At 36.6% G+C, this 13,533-nt stretch overlaps 3 protein-coding genes and 1 pseudogene across 3 annotated transcripts; all 4 read right to left on the bottom strand.

Annotated features, from left to right (window-relative positions):
- Positions 1-726: 726 nt before the first annotated feature.
- Positions 727-1,269, bottom strand: LOC116108329 (cytochrome P450 71D9-like). Its single transcript, XM_031394576.1, has one exon. The coding sequence runs from the start codon at positions 1,267-1,269 to the stop codon at positions 727-729; it is 543 nt and encodes a 180-aa protein (XP_031250436.1).
- Positions 1,270-3,106: 1,837 nt separating this feature from the next.
- On the bottom strand, positions 3,107-5,118 carry LOC116108360 (premnaspirodiene oxygenase-like). The gene is given in 4 exon segments (XM_031394608.1): positions 3,107-3,803; positions 3,957-3,997; positions 4,243-4,568; positions 4,571-5,118. Coding segments are annotated over 4 exon segments (1,371 nt in total). The 5' UTR covers positions 4,974-5,118; the 3' UTR covers positions 3,107-3,202.
- A 1,990-nt stretch (positions 5,119-7,108) lies between these two features.
- On the bottom strand, positions 7,109-8,950 carry LOC116108344 (premnaspirodiene oxygenase-like). Its single transcript, XM_031394593.1, has 2 exons — positions 7,962-8,950; positions 7,109-7,855 (listed from the first exon to the last, which is right to left on the bottom strand). The coding sequence occupies exons 1-2, from the start codon at positions 8,847-8,849 to the stop codon at positions 7,244-7,246; spliced, it is 1,500 nt and encodes a 499-aa protein (XP_031250453.1). The 5' UTR covers positions 8,850-8,950; the 3' UTR covers positions 7,109-7,243.
- A 3,783-nt stretch (positions 8,951-12,733) lies between these two features.
- On the bottom strand, positions 12,734-13,359 carry LOC116108328 (annotated as a pseudogene).
- Between the last annotated feature and the right edge of the window lie 174 nt (positions 13,360-13,533).

The raw sequence follows: 13,533 nt of genomic DNA, 5'->3' as shown, positions 1-13,533 counted from the left end.
AGTGTATGTAAGATAGGGCCCTTGGTGCTTTAGACATCTCCTCTTCATGAATCCTCATTTGGTTCAGTGTGGGGTTTACTCCCAACTGAGGAACTTGCTTCTCCTCCTCCACGTATTGCCATAACCCATGGCCTCTTAAACAAGTCTTCATCTTGACAACCCATACATGGAACTGATCTCCATTGAAGATGGGTGGAGAAAGTGAAGCTGGAGCTGAAGCCATGAAGAAGATTATGTATGGTGTTGAGTTTTGTTAAGAGGTTTTTGTTTTTCCAAGTTCTGAAAGATCACAACAACTTTGATACCAATTGTTGGTTTTTAGAGCTAGAGAATACTAAGGAAAGAGGACCAAAGCAGACATGAGAGAGAGCTGTAAAGAGAGAAAATTTGAACTAAAATTTTGCTCTGTTTTTCATTCAAAAAACAGGGTAGTTTTTATACAAGAACTTGCTACTGGTCCACCTAAAGTTGCAAATTTAAAATTTAAACCAAACACTCTAACTAATGCATGTACAAACATATCAAAATACATCATTTTATCAACCTAATTCACCTAAACACATCACTGAAATATTTTCTAAAACAGTGACCAAAAACAACTTCTACATGCATAGCAACATTTCAAATCGTGGCGCCAAAATCTTGCAACTCTCACCGTGTGTTGACTTCATCATTTCCAGCAAGATATCATCATCTTCAACAAAAGGTCCAATGTAAAAATCGTCCTTAGCTGTCTCCATTAATCACCATATGGTGCAAGACAAGATTAGTAGAATCATAAGACAAGATTTCTATTACTAGAATCTGAGGCCTTGATGCAAAGTTTACATCATGAATTCTCATGACTTCTTTTGCAAACTTTGGCGATGAAATAATAACGGCAGCAATTTCTCGAAGATGTAGATGCATAAAGGGTCCATATTTCTTGGCCAAATCTCTGAGNAGAACCTCAGGCCTTGAGGCAAAGCTAACATCATAGGTTTTCATAACTTCTTTGGCAAATTCGGGCGAAGAAACAACAACAGTGGAAACCTCTCCAAGCTGTAGATGCATAAATGGTCCATATTTCCTGGCCAAGTCTATTAATCTGTGATGGGGTAGAGATCCAACAAGCAGGTGCATATTTCCTATGACCAGTAATTTCAACGGCCCTGGAGGCAAATGAAAGGTTTTGTCAAAGGACTTGAATCTCTTCCTTATTTTCAGCAACATGAAGAGGAAGAGAACAACGGTAAGAAGGATTGAGAAGCTGGGACATGTCCACTCCATGAGAAGACAAGAAGATTGAGAGGACCGGGATACTTAAATCTTGTTCACCTTGATTTTAGATACCCTTTATGCATGCCTTTCTAAAAGATGATTCTTTAGCTGGAGCATCTCAAGGGTGGTTATGGTTCCAATGATTCCATCCATAAAAGACAATTAAAATATTTTTTTAAAGTTTGAAAACGATATTTTAACTATACTATAATGTTATCATTTGTCTCAATCTCCAACATTGAATAACATGGAATTAGGGCAATTTTTTGGCACGGCCCACCATGTCACGGCACAAAAATTTCGTGCCGTGCCATGGCCCGTGGGCCGTGCTGTGAGTTCAAGATTTGGCGCATGGGCCAGCATGACATAACCCATTAATTTAAAAAAAAAAATTAATATAACCTTTGCAACAACCATATTCAAGTGCAACGTAGTTGTTGACTACTTTACTAAAGTAGCCGTGAGCCTTGGGTTTTGGTTGTCTGGCACGACCCATAGCACGATGGATGTTGAAAATTTTGGCATGGCATGGCAGAACCCACCGCCACTTTTACATAGAATAAGTAGACATTATTCTCCATTTTCAACAACCCGAATTATTATTATTTTTTTTTTTTTGTGATCGGAGTGTTTGAGTCAATTTTCGTGCGTCTCAACTAATTTTCGAGATTCATTAAACACCCTACAAGTCTAATGGGTCAAATAAGTCACAAACAAATCATTGAGATCTATTGAATACTTTACAAGTCTAATAGACCAGATAAGTCACAAATGTGATAGGTGATTACTTGGTAGAACTCAAACATAAGACCTCAAGGTAATATAAGGACCTGCCATCTGGTCACAAGTCAAGTGGTTAACAACCCCAGTTGGCTAGCGTGTAGGTCTCATAGCTGAACAACCCCAATTATTTGTCAAAAAGATTGGATAATTATTTCTTATATGTTACAAGTTAATTGATAATTTACTCGGAAATTGATGAAATAAATAAATAAATAACGAAGAGGAGACAAACCCAATCAAGTCAATATTTCTCAGAAATTGAATTCCCGATTCTTATTAGTTGTTCCACAAATAACACTGTTGATGAAGTCTAGAAAATTATATTTTTCATTTATTATTTAACTAAAAAATTATAGAAAAAACTCAGAATTTGAACCAACTAGTGGTCAATGTCCAACAATTTTAGTCAATGCCGCTCAATGCTGTATTGTTTGACCATGAAACTCCAGTTAACACTTGTCAATGCCAATCAAACATTGGTCAAACTATGGTCAATGTCGGTCAACACAACATTGACCAGTCATTGCATGTTTTAATTCATAAATTTTAAAAATAATAGACATTGTATATTGAGTGTAAAATTAATGTTAAGCAAAATTGTATTAACTAATAGAATTGTTTGACTATGCATTATTTAATATAGAATAAATTGCATTATTTTAAATTTTGTATTATTTATTAAAGTGCAGTTTTGTTACCGAACATTGTATTATTATTCAGTACCATGCAGTTTAGCTAATAATGTCGTGTGTAAAACATGCCTTTAGTATGGAAGAGCTTTGTTGTGTGGAAGAGCTACATATCATTCTTTTTAGGTTTTATTTATTTATAATTAAGTTTGTTATTGTAATAATATATAAACTTACTTTTTATTTAAATTAGAGATCAAATATTTTTATTGATACTTTGAAAGCCGTACTGGTATACAGAAAAAACATAAAAAAACAATACAAGAACAATAGATGTAAGATTTACATCTAACATCCGAACCATTTTAAAAATTTATTTCTTGTACTATTGTTTGGTTTCCCATTCATCTATTGATCAAACATCGAAATCACGGGTTTTCATACAAACTCCTACATAGACTCTACTATGGATCATACGTACTTCTCGTTGGTGCAAATCACAGCACAACAAGCTTAATTATCCAAAGATTTTAATCATTTTTGGTGAGTGATGACGAAGCTAGAGGAAGATAAGGTATGGGAATAATGTGCAGGTTATGTTTTCTTCCAACTGCTATACCAAAGGCCTCCGTCATGTCCAAATCTTCATTCTTCATTCCATTTGGAAGCTTCCAATGAAAATGATACAGGAACATGGCTAGTGGAAGCTCAACATTGGCTAGACCGAATATCATTCCGGGGCATATTCTCCTGCCAGCACCAAATGGGATGTATTCAAAATTAGTCCCCTTAAAATCAAGAGAACTATTAAGGAACCTCTCTGGATTGAAGATCTCGGGCTCACTCCAATATTCTGGATCTCTTCCAATCGCCCATGCATTAACAATGACTCCGGTTTTGATGGGTATGTCGAAGCCATTAATCACACATTTCTCTCTGCATTCTCTTGGAACTAAAAAAGGTGCAGGAGGGTGTAGTCTTAGAGTCTCTTTTACTAGAAGCTTCAAGAATTTCATTTCCTCGATGCTTGTTTCATCGATCTTGCCTTTTCTATTGAAGACTTCCCTCACTTCAGCTTGTGCCTTCTTCAGCGCTCTTGTATTTTTTTTATCATTTCGGATATGACCCAATCTATTAAGAGTAATGTTATGTGCACTAACCAATTTGTAACAATCCAAGCATTAACATTGAAAATTTAATTTCTTTTCTGGAGGGGAATTTCAAAATTTCAATGTTAGTACTTGGATTAGTACAAATGGTTAGTGCACATAGTATTATTCATCCATTAATGTGGCAGCTGTCTCCCCACCGGCACCAAAAATGTCCTGGAAAGAGGAATATGTATGAACTTTTCTCAGTTAAACTATTAGATAAAAGCAGTATCTCAAACAAAATTTTGTAAGGACAAATTCTAGCTTGTTACGAATCTTGAAGGTTTGCAGATGTAAGCCAAGTATTAAACAGAGAAAATTAAAGGGAAAGATGGGATTGAAACACTGATTTCGCTTCAATTTAATAAGTTGCAACTATTGGAAAAGAAATTACAGTATGGAATTGCACAAGTACTTACGGAGATCACTGATTTGATGTTGTCAGTAGTCAAAGAAAATTCAAGATCACCATGCTCTTGAACTTTCAAAAGAACATCAACAAGATCTTCAGCTTCTTCACTCTTGTCAATGTTTAATGGTGCCTGGCCCTTCTTGTGTGTATTAATAATTTTTTCAACCATTCTACCAGCTTCTTCATGCAGCTTCTCTACCTTAGACTTGACTCCAGTGATCCATTGAAGAAATTCAATGGAAGGAAAAAGATCTGCAATGTTAAAACCTGCACACACTTTTGATGTTTCTTTTATTACTGATATGAATAATTGCTGATCTTTGGACTTGCTACATATATTAGTGATTGAATTTTCTCTGTAAGGTTGATTGGTGATCCTGCTTTTGAAGCAATCCAATCAATGAGAGCAGACACCTCTTCCTGTCTTATTGATCGGAAAGATTGGACTCGTCGCATGCTGAAAAGCTCCAACGTGCAAATTTGTCGCAGTTGTCTCCAATAATCACCAAATGGTGAAAAGATTATATCAGTATTATCATAGAACAAGATTTTTGTTGCTAGAACCTCAGGCCTTGATGCAAAGCTAACATCATTGGTTTTCATAACTTTTTTAGCATATTCGGGCGAAGAAGCAACAACAGTAGAAACTTCTCCAAGCTGAAGATGCATAAGTGGTCCATATTTCCTGGCCAAGTCTGTTAATCTGTGATGGGGTAGAGATCCAAAAAGCTGGTGCATGTTTCCGATGAGAGGTAATTTCGACGGCCCTGGAGGCAAACGAAAATTTTTGTCGATGGTTTTTGATCTCTTCCTTATTTTCAGTACCAAATAGAAGAAGAGAAGAAAAGTGAGAAGGATTGAAAAGCTTGGAAATGCGAAATCCATGAGAAACAGCTAGAAGATTGAGAGGATCGGATTATGAGTCTTGTGCACCTTTTCTGCTTTTCTGAAAGATAATTATATAGCTGAAGCAAGGATGGTTTTGGCTGCAATAATTGTATCCATAAAAAGTAATTAATGGATTATTTTATCCAGCATCTTTAAAACGATATTCTAACTACAGTTGCATCAAATCAATGATCCGAATCTCCACAGTACAAATCCTAATTAAAAAAAAAAAAAAAAGAATAAAGCAGAGCTCATTTTCCACTGTCAACAACCCCCACTTATTTATCATTTTTGATAAATAATTTCAACGTGTTAAATGTTATCTGATAATTGATATGCAAATTGGTTAAATAATAAACTAAATTGACAATGTACATTAGAATTATGAGGCAATCAGGTTCATATCGTTCCTGGAATTTAAAACCCCGAATCCTTCTATTGTAGTTCCACAAATAGCAGAGAAGAAGTTACAGTTAAGTGAAAAAGAAAAATGTAATAAAAGAAAAGATTTTAACAATACATGAATAGAATTAAGACATGGTACTAAATAGATCCATTGAAGTTTAGGAGAACTCAGATTAGCAGAGAACATTATTTCTTTAAAGCTTCATTAATATAAAGCTAGCCCACATTCTTCATTTGAGCCTATGAAACAGTGTTCGGATGATAAGGAATGGGAATCAGGCACAAATCCTTCTTCCTTCTGACTGTCCCATCAAAGCGCTCTGTGATGTCCAGATCTTCATGCTTCATTCCATTAGGAAGTTTCCAGTCAAAATGGTATAGCAACATTGCTAGAGGAAGCTCCACATTGCCTAGACCAATGAAACCCCAGGGCACATCCTTCTTCCAGCACCAAATGGGATGTACTCAAAATTAGTCCCCGTATAGCCAACAGAACAACTGATGAGCCTTTCTGGAATAGAACTCTCAGGTTCTTTCAAATACTGAAATGCAGAAACGTTGAAATTATCTGTTCTTCGCAGGGTCAAATAAAAGCAATAGCTGTTTGCTTATGTTAATCTGTCACTATCTACACAGATAGTCCAAGAGGCCAAATTTTGGTGAGTTATTTTCTTTGTACTTACCAAAAACCATTAATTATTTATCAGAAATATTGGATAAAATATTTAAAATCTATTTTTGTCAATGGAATTAAAAATAAAATATCATTTCAATTAAATACTCAATAAATGTGAATGAATGATATGTCAATCGAACAATTATACCACATTTGTTTGTATATCAAGTGGTGCTGTATTGTTATGAAAATCTTCCTAATATTTAACACACAATCAAGATAAAACAACCACAACAATACACACAAATTTACCGTGGTTCACCTATCCAAGATTGGGTAGGCTACGTCCACGCTGAGCTCCGGAATCAGAGGAGCTCGCTGCACTAATCAATTTGTTTCAAGAGTTTACACCACAGATCAAAGATCAATCACTCAAGAATACAACTCAACCTTTCCCGTAATCCTACCTAGAGAACACAATCAGATTCCCAAAGAATTTGAGAGTAAAACCCCTCTCACTTGAATGAAAAACCAAACACTCACTCACCAAGATTACACAGATTGAATGTAAAAAGAGTAAAACCCTTCAACAATTGCTCNTTTTTGCTTGCCCTGTGGGGTTCCGTTTGGGTGGAAGATAGATAGGATGTATATGTTTATATGCTAACCTTCCTTCTTTTGTCTGATGCTGCTGCAAGGTCTGTCTAGTGTTTCCTTGTTGTGTGCGTCTTGAGTTTTTTGGGATTGTATATCCGTGGCTCCTTTTGTGTAGTTAGAGCCTTTGGGGTTTGTCCAAGGTTCTTCCCCAAGGGACCCTTTCCCTTGTTAGGTTGTATTTTTTCATTATTTTATACAATTTCCAGTTTACCCAAAAAATCATGCCACATTTGTTTGTAAACAAACGTACATAAACTCTTCTATGCAAATTAATGTGGTATGATTCAACAGAAAAGTATTAGGGAGAGGCAGCAGTGGTTACATTAAAAGTGATAATCTTGAAAATTACATCAATCTCAAACCAACTATTGAGGGTACAGGTAAATGGTGACAGATAACATAAACAAACAGAAATCAATTACTTTAGAGCCCATGTATTACGCTATGGATGATGAGGAATGGGAATCAGACGCAGATCATTTTTCCTTCTGAGTGTCCCACCGAAGGACTCGGTCATGTCCAAATCTTCATTCTTCATTCCATCAGATAGTTTCCAGTCAAAATGATACAGCAACAATGCTAGTGGGAGCTCCACATTGGCAAGACCAAATGAAGCTCCAGGGCACATTCTCCTTCCAGCACCAAATGGAAGATACTCAAAATTGGTACCCTTATAGTCAATAGAACTATCAATGAACCTCTCAGGATTAAAACTCTCAGGTTCATTCCAATATTCTGGATCTCTTCCAATCGCCCATGCGTTAACAATGACTTTGGTATCGGCAGGTACATTGAACTCATTAATCTCACATTTCTCTCTACATACTCTTGGAATTAACAGAGGAACAGCAGGATGCAACCTCATACTCTCTTTTATCACTAGTTTCAAGAACTTCATTTCAATAATACCTGTTTCATCAACCTTTTCCGTTCCATTAAAGACTTCCCTCACTTCAGCTTGTGCTCTTTCCATCACTCTTGGATTCTTTATCAATTCAGAAATTGTCCACTCCAATACTGTCGAAGATGTCTCGATGCCAGCAGCAAACATGTCCTGGAAAAAGGAGTTACATGATTCTGAGTTAACCACTAAAACACTAATTAAAAACAAGAACAGAGATTAAGTTTTGCATTCAACTCCAACGGGTGAAGGTACTTACAAAGATTACCGCTTTGATGTTTTCTTTAGTTAATGGAAATTGAAGATCGTTTTGCTCTTGAAGTTTCAAGAGAACATCAACCAGATGTTTATCTCCGTCACTCTTTTCAGACTTCTTGCGTTCGTTGATAATGTTTTCAATTACTCTGTCAGATTCTTCGTGCCGCTTCTGCAAATAACGATTCGTTCGACTGATGGAATCGAGCAATTTAACGGAAGGAAACAGATCTGCAATATTAAACCCTCCCAGTGCCTTTGCGATATCCTTGACAGCAGAAATGAATAGTTCTTGGTCAGCTTCACGCACTTTACCAAAGGCTGCCCTGGAAGTCACAGCATATGTTAATTCACAAATTTTATCCGAAAGGTTAATCACTGATCCTGATTTTGATGCAATCCAATCAATTAGCTTAGCGATCGCTTTTTCTCTCACTGATCGGAAAGATTGAACTTGTTTCGTGCTTAAAAGCTCCAATGTACAAATCTTCCTTAGCTGTCTCCAGTAATCACCATATGGTGAGAATATTACATCAGTATAACCATAAGACATGATACTTGCTGCTCGATTATAAGGCCTTGATGCAAATATAATATCATGAGTTTTCATCACTTCTTTCGCGAACCCTGGCGATGAAACAATAACCGCAGAAATTTCTCCAAGCTGGAGATGCATAAAGGGTCCATATTTCTTGGCCAGATCTCTGAGTCTGCGATGTGGTAGAGAGCCAACAAGCTGGTGCAAATTTCCAATCAGAGGCAGTTTCGGTGGGCCTGGAGGTAGATTTGAAGTTTCATTATTGTTTTTGAATGTCTTCCCTATTTTCAGGACCATGAGGATAAAGAGAAGAAAGGTGAGAAGGATTGAGAAGTTTGAGAATATGAGCTCCATGAGAAAGTATAGTGAGAATTGGACTAAGAATTAAGGATTAGATAGAACCATCTATATAATATAAGTAATTTCTTTTCCAAATATTCTTTTAGAAAATTATACTTTAATTACTCTGCCATTGCATCAGGTTTCAGAATCTGCACCTCGTTATTCCCAACGCTAAAAGACACAGAATAAGACAAAGTGATGCTCTGCTCTTTTTTTGTCTCTGAATTTTCAACAACTTCCAATTATTTATCAGAAAGATTGGATAAAATATTGAACCGTTTTTGGAGTAAATGGAATTAAAAATAAATAGATTATAATTTTTTTTTTGGTAAACCTGATCATTGTCTTTCCTGCGACTCAAACACAAAATGATACAAGAGGATATAGTTAACCCTAATAACTAAAAAATTTGTTATCTAATTATAAGGAAAAAGGCAAAATAGATTGTAACCGACAGTTAATTAAAGAAAAAAAAAAGTAAAAACAGGGCACCAATCTCAAATCACATGTGTTCATGAATGTATAGAAGTTAAATCTAGCAGTGATTTCTTAAATATGACACAAAATTAGGATTAAAGCTGAAGAATATTGTCAGGGTTATTATTATTGTAACGCCCACTTGAGGTACATAGCTAATGTATGTTTATTTTGCCTTTAGTGTTGATTGTTTTGCCCTTAGTTAAACTTGTATGTTATTGATATTGCTTGGTTGGTTCCTAATTGAATTGATATGTTGTTTTGGTTAAATGGTTGCCCTGAATTTGGTGAAGACTTGGCAAAATCTTGGAGTCAAAGACTTCGTCGGGGCGAAGAAGAATCTTCACCGCGGTGACGAGGTTCTGTAATTTTTCGCCGTGGCGAAGAGCCGACTGAACTTCTTGATAAAGTTTTTAGAGAATTTTTCCTTTAGGGAAAAACGACCATTCTACCCCTAATTAGCAAGAAAAGTGGGGAGTAAAATGCAAGGAAATTTCATAGAAAATAGTTTAGAATGGGGGTGACTTTGTAAAGAATTAAAGGACAAAGATGAAATTCCTAAGAAAGAGTAAGGGCAAAATGGGAAAGAGTGTTACTTATATGTGATATTAAGGGTTTAGTTGTCTAAATCCCCTTCATTTCCCTTCCTCCACCGCCTCTTCCATTCTTCATTTTCTCTCAATTCCTCACTCAATTTTCCAAGGATTTTTGAGGGCTTTTGGTGGGATTTTTTATAAGAGTTGATCTTAAGCAACAAGAGGTAAGAATTTCTACTCTAGATATGAATTTTATTTATATAAGGGTTAAGTTCTTACTAAGTTTATGCTTAGGAAGTTAAAGAAAGCTAAATTCCAACAAGAGTAGAGAGCTTAGTGAAGACTATTCAAGTATAAGGTAAGTAAATCCAACCCAAGTTAAGGTTTAAAAAATCAATTGAGTAGAGATTTCTTTATGATGTATATGCTATGATTGTTGAGAAATTGAGATGAGATTGGTGTTTATTTATGCTTGTTGTTGAATATATTTGGGTTATGAGAAGTGTTTTGATTGTATGATGATGGATTGAAGTTTGGTTGAAATTGGGAGAGTTTGAGAAAACTTTTGGGAGTGTTTTTCCTTGATAGAGATTGTGATGATACAAGGGAGTTTTACTCCCATTTTGGATGATTTAAGAAACAAATAGAATTATAGTTAAAGTAGAGTTTATGTATGCACATTAGTTGTTTGATAAAATGCCTAAGAGAAGCATGAGTATGAGTAGAGAACCTTAATTTATGCAACATTACATATTTGCATTTCATGAGTACATTTAGAATTCAAGCATGAGCCATCCATATGCATACAATTATATGTGAAATACTTAAGAAAGATTAAAGAATTCTAAGAAGAAGGTACTCTAAGAATAAGCACACGAGAAAGAAAGAAAAGAGCAAGAGAAAATAATAGGTTGTGCGATGGGGAACTCATGAGTGATGAGCAAGATATTCCCGCATGTACGCCGCCTTTAGTGAACGGTCTGAGAATGAGAACAAGAATTGGTATAGCCTGTGAGAGTGCATGCGGATGAGGGCTATACCCAAGAAATAGAATACACTCACACGGCCGAGGGTTCCGATTCTATGCATCAACCGAGTCCGATCGGCATAGAATAAGAATGAGAAAACACAAGAAAGAAAAGAATAGAAAGATGCCTCACTGCATGGACTTAGTGATGTGTTGATGCAAGTAGATAGGGTTATAGCCTATGCTTCTCGGCAATTGAAAGAGTATGAGACAAGATACCCTACGCATGAATTAGAGTTGGCAATTGTGGTCTTTGCATTGAAGATTTGGAGGCATTACCTTTATGGTGCCAAGAGTAATATCTACACCGATCATAAGAGTCTCAAGTACTTCTTTACTTAAAGGGAGATGAATATGAGACAGAGAAGATGGCTAGAGCTAGTCAAGGATTATGAATGTGACATTAAGTATCAGTTGGGGAAAGCTAATGTAGTAGCCGATGCTTTGAGCAAAAAAGCTTATCTGTCCCGACTTACTAAGTAGAAAGAATTAATAGAAGAGTTGTGTAGAGAGCAGATTGAATGTGAGTTTGGGAAGGATTGCCAGACTAGAGGTTCGACCTACTTTGCTGGAAGAGATAAAAGAAAAGCAAGTAGTCGATGAATGGTGTCAAAAAATAATTCAGAGGGTACATGAAAGTGAGATACCAGATTTCCACGTAATAGATGGTGTCCTTCGTTTTAGGAATCGGTTGTGTATTCCTCAGGTTGATGAGTTGAGAAAGAGAATTCTGACAGAGGCTCATGACACACTGTACACTGCTCATCCTGGAGCAACCAAGATGTATCAAGACTTAAAGAAAGGCTATTGGTGGCCAGGTATGAAGAAAGCTATTGCAGAATTTGTAGCTAAATGCCTGGTTTGTCAGCAAGTGAAAGCAGAACACCAAAGACCGTCATGGTTGCTTGAGCCACTAAGTATTCCAGAGTGGAAATGAGAAAGTATTTCGATGGATTTTATCACAGGTCTTCCTAGAATGCAAAAAGGGTATAATGCTATATAGGTGATTGTGGATAGATTGACTAAGTCAGCCTATTTTCTTCCAGTAAAGGAGAACACTACTTCGGATCAATTGGCCCAGATTTACATCAAAGAGATAGTGAGATTGCATGGAGTACCCAAGACGATAGTATCAGATAGAGATTCTAGATTTGTCTCCGCTTTCTGGACGAGTTTACAGAGGAACTTGGTACAAGATTGGCTTTTAGCACTGCCTATCATCCTCAAACAGATGGCCAGACAGAAAGAACAAATCAAGTACTTGAGGATATGTTGAGAGCATGCTGTAAGGATTATAGAGTATCCTGGCATGAGATGTTGCCCTTAGTGGAATTTGCTTATAATAATAGCTACCAATCCACGATTAAAATGGCTCCATATGAGGCCTTGTATGGTAGACGTTGTAGATTTCCACTGCATTGGGATGAGATAGGCGAGAAAGATGAGTTAAGAGTGGCTCTTGGGCCAGAAATAACTTAGAAATTGATAGAAGACGTAAAGTTAATCAGAAGCAGAATGAAACAAGCTCAAGACAGACAAAAAAGTTACGCCGATTTGAAGAGAAAAGATGTTGAGTTCGAAGTGGATGATAAAGTTTTTCTAAAAGTTTCCCCCTACAAGCGTGTGATGCATTTCGGTAGCAAAGGGAAGTTAGCATCGAGATACATTGGTCCATATAAGGTATTATAGCAAGTGGGAAATGTGGCCTACAGATTGGCACTACCACCCAGCATGGACAAAGTGCATGATGTTTTCCATGTCTCGATGCTTCGGAAGTACGTAAGTGATCCCTCCCATATACTGAGCATAGAGGACGTAAATGTAGAAGAGAATCTTGTGTATGAGGAGCGTCCAGTTCAGATATTAGACAGGAAGATTAAAGAGTTCCGAACTAAGAGTATTCCGTTAGTGAAAGTCCTCTGGCAAAACCACAAGGTTGAAGAAGCCACATGGGAGGTAGACCAAGACCACTCGGTCATGTCCAAATCTTCATTCTTCATTCATCGGGAAGTTTCCATTCAAAATGATACAACAACATTGCTAGTGGAAGCTCCACATTTGCCAGACCAAATGAAACTGCAGGGCACATCCTCCTTCCAGCACCAAATGGGAGGTACTCAAAATTTGTCCCCTTATAGTCAACTGAACAATCAATGAACCTCTCCGGATTAAATCTCTCAGGTTCATTCCAATATTCGGGATCTCTTCCAATCGCCCACGCATTAACAATGACTCTGGTTTTTGCAGGTACATTGAACCCATTAATCTCACATTTCTCTCTAGATTCTCTTGGAAGTAACAAAGGAGCAGCAGGATGTAACCTCATAGTCTCTTTTATCACTAGTTTCAAGAACTTCATTTCAGAAACACCTGTTTCATCAACCTTTTTCATTCTGTTATAGACTTCCCTCACTTCAGCTTGTGCTCTTTCCATCACTCCTGGATTTTTTATCAGTTTAGAAATTATCCATTCCAATACTGTAGAAGAAGGTCGATGCCAGCTCGAAACATGTCCGGAACAAGGAGTTACATGATTTTGAGTTTAACCACTAAAAAGACTTAAGGAAGGAGAAAAAAGGAAAAAAAAAAAAAAAAAAAAAAAAAAAAAAAAAAAGACAAAGTCCAAGGGGTGAAAGTAATTACAAAGATCACTGCT

Source organism: Pistacia vera, unplaced genomic scaffold, assembly GCF_008641045.1.
Source record: "Pistacia vera cultivar Batoury unplaced genomic scaffold, PisVer_v2 Contig562, whole genome shotgun sequence".
Lineage (NCBI taxonomy): Eukaryota > Viridiplantae > Streptophyta > Magnoliopsida > Sapindales > Anacardiaceae > Pistacia > Pistacia vera.
This window is presented reverse-complemented; position numbering and strand designations above follow the sequence as displayed.